General features: G+C 38.2%; 1 protein-coding gene across 2 annotated transcripts; it reads right to left on the bottom strand.

The window, feature by feature from the left end:
* Positions 1–299: 299 nt before the first annotated feature.
* glp2r (glucagon-like peptide 2 receptor) lies at positions 300–11606 on the bottom strand. Of its 2 annotated transcripts, none has more exons than XM_005447935.4 (14): positions 11446–11606; positions 11113–11335; positions 8182–8281; positions 8000–8104; positions 6759–6880; positions 6438–6544; positions 5612–5768; positions 5337–5496; positions 4072–4132; positions 3923–3989; positions 3540–3628; positions 3068–3206; positions 2929–2970; positions 300–1443 (listed from the first exon to the last, which is right to left on the bottom strand). In XM_005447935.4, exons 2-14 carry the CDS (start codon positions 11188–11190, stop codon positions 1075–1077), a joined length of 1596 nt encoding a protein of 531 aa, XP_005447992.1. In that variant the 5' UTR covers positions 11191–11335; positions 11446–11606; the 3' UTR covers positions 300–1074. The 2 variants fall into 2 exon arrangements, with proteins under 2 accessions (XP_005447992.1, XP_013127722.1); XM_013272268.3 differs by having other exon boundaries at positions 11113–11330.
* Between the last annotated feature and the right edge of the window lie 3853 nt (positions 11607–15459).

Genomic DNA, 15459 nt, shown 5'->3' with positions numbered 1-15459 from the left:
CTTAGTTCTGTCCATGTCATCCTCGCTTTTGTTTGTTTTCACCTCCTGTAAATAAAAGCTCACTTGCAGCACAGCCTCTGCCTGAATCTTGGGTCCTCTTTCTCACAACACCACACGACTGCTGCTACAGCATGAACATAAATCAATAAATGAAACTATGAGACTGTGCACTCTCTGTGTCACTTCACATGACTCTTTAAGCACATGCATGAAATTCCATTTCAGTGTAACTGAGTCTGTTTGGAAAATGTAACCGCAGTGTCTCAGGCCCAGATAGCGAGAGAAGAAGCACACAACTACACTTTAACTGCTGTTTTATTTCTATATATGATCAGTATCATATTTAGTGACACTACATGTACAAATCATCTGATAGTTTTACTGTACCTGTACATCGCCTTTGATACATTTTAAGCTTCACAAGAATAGAAAACATGAAAAGCCTGCAAAACTTTCTGCACATATTCACATTAAAACAACAAATACATTGTATTTATACACACAATTCAATCCAAATGTATCATATGGATATTTATAACTGGCCTGACATATTATATTGTGTAAATAAAACAGAGAAATGCTTAACACTGCTGTTTGTGTATAGGATAACTTTAACTGTGCGATTACTAATATCAAAGGTGAACATTACGTGCCTGCAATTGTGTGGAATTCACTGAATACTGTAAATACATAAGAGTCTGATTAATGGATTTATAGCCATGGATGAAGCTTGTATATCTTAGTGGCTGGGAATGCAGCAGGATAAATTGTCTTCTGGTGAATTTATAGTAAACACGTTCCATACTGCAAGTTTGTAAAATTCACCCTGAATAAAAAAAAAATCTATTTTGTTTTGAAGAATGCTCTAATTAGAATCTCAATGCAAACATTTTCTCACAGGGTGTTTGTTAACCTCCTCTCCATACATTTAAACTTCCTGCCCATTGTGCAGTTTATATCTACCTTGGTGTCCCGTTAGCCAGTGAAGGCCTGGGGACTGAGGATTTGGACCACTGCGCTGAAACATGACCTAAGTTTTCTGGTTGGTGATCCAATCTTGAAAACGTATGTATATCAGAATTCACTCTCCTCCAGAATCTCTTCCATGGTCTCCCCAAGCGTCATCTCACCATCGCTACTGGATAGACTCTTCCTGGTGAGGAACTCAAGTCCTGTCACATCATAGCCATTCAGCGCTTGACCTTTAACTTCTCCTATTCCGAGTACCCTGCCTCTTCCGTGCACAGCCACCTGAAGCAGGTGGGGGTGCACTGTTGAAATGCCACCCTCGTCATAGGAGTCACTTTGCCGAGAGCACCGCGGATGATGTCCTCGAGTACATTTCCACAGGTGCTTCAGGGGCATTCCCCGAAAACAGGTCCTGACCTTGAAGTGGTTGGTGAACAAGAAGAGCTGCCAGCGCTTTTTTAGTTCAGCTTGTACCTAAAGATAAAGGTTCCCAGTTATACCAGTCCATTAGGCATATATTTACATACATGTACATAATGACATGTAACTTCGGATTTATACTTTTTGGAGTTGCTGCAAGTTACTGACTGCCTTGTACTCAAGTTGTTTGAAAATCATAAGATTTTCAGAAAACTTAACCTCTGATCTCTGGCCTTTAGATCAATGTCACTGTGATTTAATCTTGTCCAACATTTTTATGAGATGCACCTATGGCATCAATTTGAAAATCTTAGGTGACTTAATTCTTGAGCTTTCATATTCACAAGATTTTTAGAAACCTCTAACCAAAGTTGGGTTATAAATCTTTGTGTTTTTCACTATGAAAACAATAAAAAAATGTGTGTCTTGCTCTAAAGTCATACTAACAGCTAACAGTAGCTAAGTAGCTAATACTGTAGCTAAGCTACAGTATTATACTTTGTAATGACCATTTGGAGGCAATTAATGTGGTTGCAAAACAAAGTCACAGAAAAGACAGATGGTTTGATAGAGAAGTGAAAGAAGCCATCTATGTCCACTGTGAACGTCCATCTTTGAACAGAGGCAGTGGCTTAGGACACCAACTGTCTGCCATCTGTAATCCAGTTTCGAGATCCCTTCCCAGTCGCCTTAACACCCACTTACATCTTCGGCCATTTGACCTCAATAAATCACATGATAGGGTGGGGCTAGGTTTTACAATGGGATCACCCGAAACCTTGGCTGATTGTGACCTACACCCATTTTCACACCTTGGCTCGTGTGATTAGGTAGATCCTCTACCCCTCTTGAGGTTACTCTCATAGGGCTTAAACTGTGGGACTTGCCACCAATTGCTCTTAGAACTGAAAAAGCTTCTCGGATGAAACGTCTTCAAGAAACTTAAAGAACTCCAGATGCTTTTCTTTCCAATCACCTTAGGCTACGATGACCTGGATGACTGAGAACCTTCACAGACATTTAGTATATTATAAAAATGGCCCATGTATTTGTTATACGCATCCATTACACTCCTCTGACCAGCCAACTGTCTCATTTGTTGGTTTCAAGTCTTATTAGTTGGGGCGGCGGGGTTTTGGTAGTTCACGGTTTATGGTCACCACTTTCCCTTGTGAACAATTGTTGGTGCACGCTCCACTTTGGTGTTATTTTGATTAGTTGTGCGCCTCACGATTTTTGTAATGAGGATACTATCTTGTCAGTCTTTACCTTGTTCAGTGATATGTCAATATAGAAGCTCAGAGAACCTCAGATTATAGAGGCTAATGTACTACAAGCTGGGGTTATATTATGAAGTACAAGCAGGTATGTAGTCTGCTAAACTGCAGAAACTGAAGAAAGAAGCTTTAAAGTTTTCAGGCAACAAAGCAAGAACTTGTGCATTTTTAATTTATTTTTTTATTACATTTTCAGTTCTTACTATACAATTTTCCTGTTATCAAAACTACATTTATTGTAACTGACAAAAGAAAAACATACCTCTCCATTAGCAAAGCAGTACAGAACAGCTACCAAGAACCCCTAAAAAAAGATTGTACACAACAAATAGCAGTTATAATGTAGTTTTAGAACAAAATAAAATTCTCATCAGATGTATAATTTGTATTACTGGTGTTACCTGGAACGAGCTGAGGGTGAGGTTGACAAAGTTCCGAGCATAGCGACTGCTTCCGTCTACACATTCATCTATCAGCACAGTGAAGACTACTTCATGGATTCCAAGCAGAGGAATCAGCACCAATGTTGCTCTGGCCAAGCTAAAGTCCATAAACAAATACACGTATCATTGAGAATGAGTATGAGAGTTTTTAGAGTGGAGTTAGATTTAAAAAGAGCAAGGGTAAGGGAATAAGAAACATTCTATAACTTGTGCATACATTTATATGCATGATTTTCCCTCGTGGTGTGACATTTATGGTCAGAGCTGTGGGGTGACATTTGAATTTGTGCTGCACATGGTGAGTGATTAACATTTGAATGTTAAGCCAGGAGTCTGCTGTACCAGTTTAAGATTAAGACTTTGGAAACAGTTCTCAAGGTCAAACTTGTTTCCTGACATTTAGACGGGGAAGCAGTAAAATCTTAAATACCTGTATCTGTAGTCGGTAAATTTCACCTGATCTGCTTTCAGCTTGGACAGCAGCAACATCAGAATCTTAATGAAGATAAAGAAAATAACCTGCAATGTACAGCAAAGGCAGGTTTAAATGAAAGGCATATGAAAAAAGACTAAAAGTGTGTTTGAAATGCTTCTGTCAGTCAGAAGATGGCTAATATCATTCATACTTGTGACTATAGTAGCATCATATCACATGCCAACACGAGGCACAAACCATTACATGGAGTAGAAAATTAGGGGGAAATTAACTAATTAATTAAGCACCACAGGAGCCACATGACACATCTGTGACCAATGTGACTGTGCTATGGTTCTTTGAAAAGTGTGCAGAGATTGTTGAGAAACTTGACTTACTAGCACTGATAAAGTGATCGGGCCCCTTATGATCCACCAGAACCCTCTGTTAATAATGGACCAGCATCTAAGGAATAAAGGGTTTACGAGTCAAGCAGCAATCTGTTAAACTGATTATTTTACTATAAAACATGTACTGAGAGACTTACTCTGTGTTTTCATATAAAATCTTGACCACTGTCCATGGTGTCACAAACAAGGCAGGAGTTCCTGAAACACAGCAATGACATGAGATGGTAGTGGAAACTGGAGCATTTCAGATTAACAGAGTGCACATGACTCAAACTACACAAGAAAACGTTATTACTCAACAATTAGTTTCGAAGCACTACTGGTGCATGAAACCTTCACTGCCACTGGAAATGTTTCTGACTTGGACAAATAATCCTGCTAACAAATGAAACCCATTCAGTTTTTACCCACATGGAGAGAACCCATGTAACCACAACTCCACACGGAGAGCAAGCAGACTCAAACCCAGTACCTTAGTTAACCGCTGCACCACTGTGAAGTTAACATAATGAAATACCTAACTTAGCATTTAATTCATCCACATATATAGCTACTGTAGCTAACATTATTTGGATTCATTCAACCACAGGTACACACAGTCATGTTACCCGTGGTCAGAAAAGTAGGATTAAAATGAGCATGTTGAATGCTATGCTTGATTTATAGTACTGTATTAAATCTATGCTGTAGCTACTGCCTAGATTAGAGATCAGCAAGTATGAAATCACTGTGCACTGACCAATCAGTACTTGTGACATATATATATATGTGTGTATGTATGTAAGGATGAGTAATGCTTTATAAATGACACTTACTAATATCTTACTAATGCTTAATAGTGTGACATTATTATAAAGTGCTGCCCTACTTTATTACTACTTAAGCCTTCTCTATATATGATCCAGGAGCAGGACACTTATTTTTGCTTGAACTTTGAACAAATTTGCACGCAAACTAATCACGCATTTGTATCTTCTTATCTACTTCTGTATTTATTCTTCTCACACAGTTATTAAACCCAACCGAGGACATCTATCCTATTAAGTTAGATGTCCATAAGACTTAATTTACTGAAACAATCTTTAGCAATCCACCAGATTTTCTTGTGTCTTAATACACAGAGAAGTTTGTTACAATGTCAGCAATTCTGACAACTTTCTTTCTTGCCTTTAAATAAGCTAAATTTTATGAGTGTAGTAGTTGTTTTCCAGTAATACTAAACTACTATACAATGCTGCTCCTCTCTCACACACTCACATGTTCATTTATTTGTTCATTCTTGTGTGAACATGTTAATATGGCCATGTCCCTGACTTATCTGGACAAAAGTGAGCTTTGGGCTCAGGTTACTTCCTAATATAAAAGCCAGTGCATACACATTAATAGTTCATCTATGACTCACCCCATCCTAGCAGCATGTATTTCTTCAGCAGACACCTCTTGGTCAGCACAGCAGTGAAGAGCAGCGTATGAAGGAAAATTGCCTCCACCAAAAGCCAGAAGTAGTTACAGGCCACAAAGTACTCCATGCACACCTTAGACAATCTGCACATTATCACTATCTGTTAAAGTGTAAGTTTCAGGTAGATTAGTCTCAGAACTGTATCCACTGAAAACCACAAACAAATAAGAAGACATTATTAACAGTCTTTAGAAAAAACACCATGGTTAGTGTACCGGAGAGCTCGAGTAGGTGTTCCATCCAGGGTCGTCCTTCGGTAGGTTGGAATACATGATGTGCATTATGATCTCCTTAGAAAGGATAGCTGCAGCTCTCAGGATGAATGACACAAACAGATTCATATGGATGTAGTTCCTGGTACAGTGGAGCTTCCTGGTAAGAAGATACAGAAGCAATTTGAAAAAGCCATTGATCCTTCTTGTGCAACTGTAAAAGCATTACTGAGGGCACTTGTCATAACATAAGTGGAAATGAAAAATGTTCTTGGCTCTCACAGGTACATGGAAATGTTTGTGGCTTTTAATGCCATTAAAAATGATGACTTGTCTCCACAGGCTTGTAAATATCGCTTCCTAGTGGGTAACTGTCAGGTCCTGTAATCCTCTGCATAAAATCAGTGCAGTTGAAGTGAATAAGTCCATCCTATATTTTGCTAGTGGTATAACAGAATTATAGAAGCTGTATCCTGCCGAGTGGAAACAGAATGTTGTAGATGTTTTTAGGCCTAAAGGATATTTTCAGTTATCATCCAAAATTAGTGCCAAAATGTAGCATCCATATTGCAACTGAAGTCTGAGGAGATCTGTTAAAAATGCAAAAAGTAGAAACTTCCAGCTTTTGTTTCCTTTACATAAAGGAAAAATGCCAAGTTTACTAAATATGGGAGCTCTATATGTGAACTACGGTCTACGGTTGGCAGCTAGAGTCTATAATGATCTAGTAAAAAATGTTATCATCTTATCATACACCAGATCTGATGACCAAAGGCTCAAAGTTAATACCAAAGTTGTCATAAATCTTTATAAACTTATAAACACTAACCTTAGCATGCCCATTAGCAGAGTGGCTAATATGAGAGACACCAAAGACAAAGAGTAGCCAATGACAGAGATGAGCCTGAGGGCTGTATGGCGCAGCATTTCATCCTCCTGGAAACAAATATAATTACACATTAAAACTGATGGAGGCAATGCTACACTTCTTTAGCACAAAAATTCTGATTAAGGACAATCAAGAAAATAATCCCTTATAGTCTTTCTAGAACTTTTACCCCTAGAGAAAGAAACAAATTGCAAAATAGAGACCTCGCTTTCAGCGTTAAAACCTAAAGGGAAACTATGTAATACACACCCTTTCCCTCACCTTGTCTTTAAAGTAATGGTGCTCCTCACACTCCGAGACATCCCTCCAGGGCTCGGAGGAGTTCTCCATTTGTCGCCATCTCCCATTTTCCAAGCATTCTCTATGTGCGCTCCTAGAAGTGTCTGGAGGTAAATGGAAGAAACATGGATGGGCATTATTTCCTCTGACAGCTCAGTGAGAAAAAAGGCTGACTTGGAGGGGAGATAATTACTTTACGTTTATTGTTTTGTATTTATTCTGGGTAGGCATGGCTACTTCTTCTCCTTGGAAGAGGAGGTCAAGAATTCAAACTTCATTGTGATATATTCTGTATCATTTTCTGGTGGTAGATTTAAGAAATGTGAATGTTCAAGTACTTCAGAGCACATCATTATATTCAGTCTTTCATAAAGTTTCTAAATATTAGGGAGATACTGGAAAAATGTCATCTGATGTTTTACATAATAAACTACTCATTTTGGCCAAAATTAGAGGGGTAGCAGTCTATTCTCACATTTATTTTTCCCTAACGGACTGTGTCACTTACAGTTCAACAGTTCAGCATGAAATTATATCAAAATTGAATCGTGCTCAGTTATAACAATGGTTATTTGAAGCTGGGAACTTTTGTATTACTTCTGCATGTATAGTTCCTCCTGTCTTACTATCGAGTAAATAATTGCATGGAAAATTCCACTTGAATAAAACTGACTTAAAATTGCACAAAAAAATTACATGCACGTTAAACACACACATACACACAAACATAAAATAAAGACAAATTTACTCCGATCATTGTGAAGTGAAATTGTAGCATTATGACAGCCCTAAATGCAACCTGTGCTTTTTTCTCATGGTTAATAAAGAATACAAGAATTCTTTATTAACCTACAACTATTGCCAAAATCATGAAAAATGTTATTTGGGTGTATATTTAAGAGAAGAAGCATTTTAAATTGTATAACAGTGTTACAGCTCAGGACAGTGTTCCAAGAGTTTATTATGACCATTAGGCAATAATACTATGATTCCTATGGTGAAACTATGTTGCTTCATGAAAAGGTTCTTCTGTTTCACGTTTAAAGTGTGACTGTGTAATTAGATGTTTTGATTTTGACATTTAACTGCACTGTAAAATTCCCGATCCTGTGACTCGTAAGCTTTTTGATGCATTCTTGCGATTAATGAATGATGTATGCATAATACAGTTTTTAAAAATTTGTGCGCTCCTATGTTATTTGTTTCTGATAAAAGAAAATTACCGTCACTGATCCACGGTAAGAAAGACGGACAGGGGACGGACACATTTCCGGGAGAAGAGTGGGGCCAACACACAAACATGTCAAACGCTCCTTTGCAGTAGTTTCCTGCCATAAAAATAATGCTTGAGGATTTTGTAAAGGTAATAAAAAATGAAAAATATGAAGGCTTGCAGAAGGCTTACCAGTTATTGAGAGTGCACTCGCTACCAGAGTTTTATTGCAGTTCTTCGAGTATTCATTCCGCTTAGCAATCAGACTTTCAAGCAGTGAACCTGTTACCTTCTATGCAGATGGAGAAAGAAGTGAGAGAAAAACTGTTATTTGATATGTTTTAGATCAGGATGATATCTGGGGACGAATAGTTTAAGATGCTGGTATAAAAGACCACATAAACAGTACATCGTACAAAACGCTGACCATTTGACTTATCAGAGGAACATCTTTATTGGTAATGAAATTCATGAACTCTCTCAAATTTGCCCACTAAAATAACAGCAAAAATTAAAAAATAACAGCTAACATTTAATTAAAAGTATAACAGGCAGGTTGGGTGAATAACATTTTGGAATATAGTTAATCATGAGAAAAAACAGACAACCCATCATCTTAAAAGTAACTTTAACTAACGTTGTTTAACTATGGGTGTTTTCAAATGTGTCCAGATGTGAGACGCTGTCTTTTTTTTTTCTTTTACCAAGACACGCTTACCAATAATGATGTTTTCCTAATGACTTCTCTAACGGACTAACTGCACCATCTTAGGGTACACACTTGTGTTACATGAAAGTAAAGATGGGTTTTATTTCAACTTAAGATATTATTCAACACAATAGCTAATGTAGATGTCTAGAACATGAAGTCATGGTGTTGTTTCTTTAGATTGTTGTAGTTCATTTTGGGAGGTTTAAAAATGTATTTCTAAGTGCAACATTTTAAAATAAGAACCTCTAACCAAACTCAGGAAGGACATCAGGCATAACATGTATAAAAGTACATCGATAAGATTCAGTTTAATCTTCATTTTAATGAGGTTTGAAACACCTTCTGTGACACAAACATTTTCTTTGTTTTCATGTCTTTTACAATAATCCTGTTTTGTTTATGGCATTTTCTTATTATTAATAACAAGTCAGCAAACATGACTGTGTGTGCCTACAGGACTAACAATAGTTTTGGGGTGTCTACATGGGTTTTGTATGAGCAAGCTTAGTATAAATTGCCCACAAACCCCATTAGTAGACCAGAAGGGTGAAATTACTGTCTGGTCTGCATGGACTAGCCTGGAGGCTATTCCCAAGCAATCATGTGACGTACTATATATTGTATATGTTTTTCAAATCACACTGGGATGAGCCAAGGCCTGTTTGTTAGTACAAATATCTAATCAGTCAATTGCACTGCAGCACAGATGCTTTTAGACATGTAGACATGGACAACAGAACCTGCTGAAGTTCAAACTCAGCATCAGAACGTGGAACAAAGGCAAATTAGGGACTCCGAATGTGCCACGGTTGTTGGTGAAAACAACTTTTGATCCGCTGGGACTTTCCTGCATAATCATCTCAAGAAATTATTTAGTAACCAGTAGTTCTCTGTGCAAAAACGCCTTATTGATGCCAGAGGAGACTGGCTAGCGTGCATTGAGCTGATAACTTGTTACATCCACTGTATGCCAAAGAGCATACACAATGCATTGATCCTTAAAACAGAATGGCTGCAACACCTGAAGACCACCCAGGGTACCACTCAAATCAACGACAAGGCAACGACAACCGATGATTGAAAAAATGTTTCCTGATCTGAGGCGTCATCATCATCTGATTCATTTATGTATTTAAGTGAATGCTTAGTATCCTGTGTAATCGTTGCATATTTACCATATTAAATTACTCAGAAAGAGTTTATGAAAGGAGCACAGTTTAATTTTAATTTTTTGCTAATTAATTTTGCTTCCAATTAAGTAAAAATTAAATCAATTGTTCAATAATATGAAAGTTTATTTATTCATTCATTCATTGTTGATTAAATTAAAGCGATTTACAGTTAGCTACAGTCATTTAATTGAATTGTCTATTTAATTTAATGACTGCAAGATTTAATCTTTCACAGTATCTGCAGCCTGCAGATGAAGTCAGTATTGCAGTATCCTTTTTTATCCACTTGGTGGGAGTATTTAATCAGGAGCAGCATCTGTGACTGAGGGAACATTTTCATCTTAGTTTAATCTTCAATTGATACATGCAATTTATCAACCTGGCTCACTGCATGAGTGCCATGACTTCAGCAATGCAAACACACACCTGTGTATTTATTCCTGCCTCAGTGACATATACAGTGTGTATGGTTGTGCCCTTAGCTGGGTCATAAATTCTAATTCCCCCTTAATTTGCTTTCATTAGTGAGACATGTCAGCATTTCCTGTATTTGAGGCCCCGTCTTTTATAGATGATATCTAGCTCACCTATCTTGGTTGAACACTCCCAAGCTTCACATCAAAATGAGAGCAACAGCTGAACTAGGCAACTGCCTGTGCCGCTCAGAATTTCCCATGTGAGCCAGCTGATAGAGAGCGTTTTGATTCTCTGAGGGTTGTCTTGTCAAAACCCATCCAGAGGAATATAAGGAAAAGCTGTCTCACTGTCTTCTCTGTTGTCTCCTGTGGGCCTAAACCTCCTTTAAACTCAAACACAGGCTCCAAAAAAGGGGAAAAAAAACTTTCAAGGACTCAGATGTTAGTTTTGCTTTAAGTTCTTTCAACAACAACAACAATAAATCTAGATTATCATTTCCAGAATAGTAGTTGGTTGAGCATGTTGCTAAAGGCAAGTAAACGCTGCAGAAAATGCATAAAAGCCAGACGGATCATATCAATATGTTGGCTAAAAACAATCTGCCACACAATGCATTATATATGTCTCCTCAGTCAACTGTTACCTGTTATTGTTACTGTTATTTTGCTTTATAAAGTGCTGCAAAATGATCATTTGAATCAAATATACAAGATGTTTCCATTAAGTGTGACGCAGCTCTCACACTCAGTGATAAATACTGCTTTGTCTGTCTGGTTATAATTTCACAGAAGATCCTCAAATGTGTGTGCATGTACAGTTTACCTGATTGTTGTAGATGATAAAGAGCAGTGTGAGCAGGAGTTTGGTCCTCTTGTGCCAGGCTGGCAGTGGAGCCGGCATGGCTGTGTGTTCACATTGAAATCAATTGGTGTCTGGTCTCTTGGCTTTCCTGCCACCTCATGCCTTTCCCTTTGGCTTGTCGGGCCTCTCACTCATCCTTGCTTTAGCGCCGTACTTCCGTTTTTGCAATGCTGTTCCAGCTTCACTGCGTCAAAAAGAGTGGATTTGAACCTGACCTCCTTCCAAGAAACTCCGAAAATTTTGTTACGACGGAAGGATGATTTGAAAGAATCGTGATCAAAGCTGGTCTCCCACCTTTACCAGTTATCCTTAGAGTTCCTTAGATCCAGGAAATGCTTCCACTCTAGTTCTTCAATTAGCTACTATTTGACTTTTTAAAAACAGATTTCATGGAGGGTAAAGCCAAGTGCTCATCTGTTCATGAAGAGCTCTGGGATTGAGGTGGATCAGTCTGTGCTCCCTATAGATACAGAGCAGCTGAACACGCCTGTGGATCCTCACCGACAGATTGCCTCTCCCACCCAGTCCTCCCCTAACCAATCAAGATAAGGCCCCAGAAGAGCATAACTGAACTAACTTTGTTGTCCAGGAAAACTGATCACACAGGAGTAAATGGGCACACACTGTTGTCCCAGCATTCACTGGGATTTCATGCGCATATGCACTGAAAAATCACAACGCACATACAAGCAAAAGCAAATACCACCTTAACTTGTGACAAAAAGAGAAGGCACAACTGCTCCCTTCTGTCTAACTAGCTCAAACAGTAACTGGGCATCACCCAGCATTTCTGACACTAATGGGGATCTAGTGTAAACTAACATCCACAGAAGCCAAACACAGACGAGCAAATTAGAGAGCAAAGAGCCAGGGTTGGTGCATTAAAAACCCATCTCAGTATATCATTAAGAATAAATCGCCTTGTGTAATTTATTTTTAATTGACAAAAGCTCATTTCACAATCAGAAAGGAAGTAGTAACAGTATTAGTTGACTAACCAATTAGCTAATTAAGCCATAACTTTCTCATGACTTTTTAAAGCAAATAAAAAAACTTAAACAAAAAGAGAGATAAAATGTTTTTCCATCACATGGATTACAAAAAACCTTGCATATGATGAATTTTTATTTCATAACCAAATAATGCCATTCTGAATTGTCTCACTGACAAATAAATTCCATTCAATTGAGTTCAATTGGATTTTATTTAATAGCACCAATTTACAACAACAGCTGCCTTAAGGCGCTTGATGATGTATTAAAGCTCTATGTACGCATGCACGTACAGTCCCGTGTAAAAGCATTTGCCCTTTTGTGACTTCTTAGTTAATTGTATTTTAGAAGCAATTACATGTTTCAGAACATTTTGATTTTAAATGAAGAAATGCAGTTTTAAAAATACGATTTAATTTATTATGGGAAAAAATCTATCCAAACCTGCCAGACTGAAGTGAAAAAGTTGTGACCATTGTTAAATCATAGATTAACTGTGATTAACCACATTTTTTGGAAAGCTCAATTTCACTAGCCACACCCAGGAGAGATTACTGTCTGACAAGGGAACCAGGCTAAAAGCCACAATCTAAAGAAACAGCTAAGCAACAAAGGCTTCAGTTTACTCCACAGTAAGAGTGATTATCCACAAACTTGGAGAAAACTTGGAACAGTGGTGAACCTTCTGAGGAGCAGCTGGCCTACAAACATTACTACAAGAGCGCATGAACGACTCCTCCAGGAGGTCACATGAGAACCATGGAGAACATCTAAAGAGCTGCAGAAGCCACTTGTCTCAGTTGAGGCCGGTAATCATGACATAGCCACAAGAAATAGACTGGTTTTCCTTAAGATTTTACAGAAAATATTTTGTAAACTGATAAGACAAAAGTGACCTTTTGGAAGGTTTGAGTCCTGTTACATCTGGCATAAAACTTTCAGAAAAAGAGACATCTTACCAGCATCACCAAACATGGTGGCGGTAGTGTGATGGTCTGCAGCACGATGAATTCTGCTCATTACCAGAAAATCCTGAAGGAGAATTTTTCAGCCATCATTTTCTGTCCTGAAGAGCAAGTGCAAACAAACAAACATAAAATTAAGGTTTTGGAGTGGCTAAGTTGAAGTCTGGACTTAAATCCTATTGAGATGCTTTAGGACGATCTTCAACAGGCTGTTCACAGGCCGTTTGTGTGTGTATGTAATCTCACACCACACATATACAAACATAATCAACAAAATTATCTAACAAAAGGAAGGTGAAATGAAGAGATATCCCAGGCAGCAAAGTGACTCCGAATGGGATATTTACCTATTTTCAACTTCAAGGGTTAAACCTCAGATTTGTGTTTTTGTTACATGTTAATTAGACTTTAAAATTTTACTGTAATATGAATGTGACAGAATCCAATGTAGAGAAAATACTCATATATATATGTGCCAGAGGACATAATAGTGCACCACGTTTAGCATTATTTATGATCATGATATGCAAACTAACAGTAAGATCTTTTTATTCCAGCTTTGTAAGCCTGGCAATACAGAGGTGTGGCTGAATATCCACATTATGTGCCTGCAGACAGTAGAGATTAGGTTTAGACTAGAGGAAAAATACATCAGAATTTTCAGTGTGATTTGAAAGATTTAAATAGCAGTGTGCAGTCTCAAGCAGCAGACGTATAGCCTTAGGGTACGGGTGTGGAGGGATTCTCATTTATAGCTGGACAGCAGGAAGAGAAGAGGCTGTTGAAGAGGTAATGTGAGAGTTCAAATGTGGCCATTTCAAACCCACTTAATGGTTGAAACCTCTCCCATGGTTTGTGCTCTGGTTCCATTTATGAGAGCTTCACTAAACCTGAGAGCCACTTTGAGTCCTTTACCAAGAAAGTGATTGTGAGATAGTGATCTACTAGTAAAGGCAGTGGAGTAAAATGGATAAAATAACTGTATAAATCCCATTCTAGTAAGTCCAATTTTCTATTTTAGTTTTAGGAAATACACTGCTGGTTACATATCCAGAATTGAAATGAATAAAATACAAACCATGTATACGTTTACCCATAAAACACAAACATATTGATAGTGTAAATGTATGCTAAATGATCTGTTAAGGATTTATGACTGATTGCAACAGGACACTCTTTTCTAGACATTTGAAGCTTTGGGAAATGAAAGCAAAAGCTTAGGTGTGTATGTGAAGGTGTTAGATGTGGTGGTCAGCAGTGAGTGCTGTTGTCATGACATTCACAGAACAGTTCAAAGGTTTAATTCACAAACTCTGGTTTGAATAAGAAAGTCGATATAACTGCAATTTCAGTGAGTAAACTGAGGAGCAGTCTCTGGCTCCCTTGAGACAATGAAGCTGGAAGGGTGAGTTACATAGTTCAAAGTCCAAACTGAAGTAAATCCATGAGATGAGGTTCTGGCAAAGGCAGCAAACTGAAGGGACGCACAATCAGGGATTCCTGGGAGATGACAGTGTGAATCACACGGAAAACAACTATTCTGAATATTTAGACTTACAAGCCCTAAATTACCACAAAGCCAAGCTGAACAGCCTGACAACGAGTAGCTCAAAAGCCAGTTAGGCAGTTACAGGCAATGACACACAGGTGTGATGATGCAGTTGCTACAGCCCCTGATCACACCTGCTCTAAAAGTCCAATCACACAAAGGCCTGGGAGCAGAAGAAAGAGAGAGAGAGAAAGGGAGAGCAAAATTAGAGGGGCGGTGTAAAGGGCTCCAGGTAATCATGCCACCTGTAAATTACTGCTAACAGTAAAGAGCAACAGGACATGAGAAAGTGACTGGAGGAGACTTATAAAGAAACAAATGTGTTTCTTGTTTGGGCGATATTTTCAACTTTCTCTCATCGCCTCCACCACCAAAACACCAAGATGCTAACAATGGGAAATATATAGATTAATACTATTTATATTACACTGTCATATTATTTATGTGTTGTGAATAAAACAACACCAAATTCTGAATTTTTTGGGGATGCAAACTTGTCATGGAATATGTATAAACACTGCAACCACAGCATTTTTGCAAAAACATCCTGCATTGATGAGCTTGGTTGGTTGTTTCTAAACAACAGCTCAGCAGCAAGGAGAATTTCATCATGTCAGTGGGGCGGTTTGAGCTCCTGTTGGCAGAGTTGGGACCACATCTATGGAGGCAGAGGAAAAATTGTAAAGAGCCGATTGACCCGGAGCAGTGTCTAGCTGTGTGTCTGAGGTAAAACCGTACCATTTCACAATTTCCATATCATTGTATATTCAGTATCTGTGCTCATTTTGAGCTACCAGTGGTA

The sequence above is a fragment of the Oreochromis niloticus genome, linkage group LG8 (genome assembly GCF_001858045.2).
Source record: "Oreochromis niloticus isolate F11D_XX linkage group LG8, O_niloticus_UMD_NMBU, whole genome shotgun sequence".
Classification (NCBI taxonomy): domain Eukaryota; kingdom Metazoa; phylum Chordata; class Actinopteri; order Cichliformes; family Cichlidae; genus Oreochromis; species Oreochromis niloticus.
Note: the sequence above shows the minus strand (reverse complement) of the source record. Positions and strands in the feature narration are given on the sequence as shown.

What these genes read in the sequence shown, in the direction of transcription:
- glp2r (XM_005447935.4), bottom strand. Translation starts at nt 11,190, where the DNA reads ATGCCGGCTCCACTGCCAGCCTGGCACAAGAGGACCAAACTCCTGCTC. An exon ending in CTTACCGTGGATCAGTGACG is followed by an intron (nt 6,881 to 7,999) that starts GTAATTTTCTTT and finishes ATTTACCTCCAG; the next exon opens with ACACTTCTAGGAGCGCACAT. An exon ending in CTGCTAATGGGCATGCTAAG is followed by an intron (nt 5,769 to 6,437) that starts GTTAGTGTTTAT and finishes TCTTCTTACCAG; the next exon opens with GAAGCTCCACTGTACCAGGA.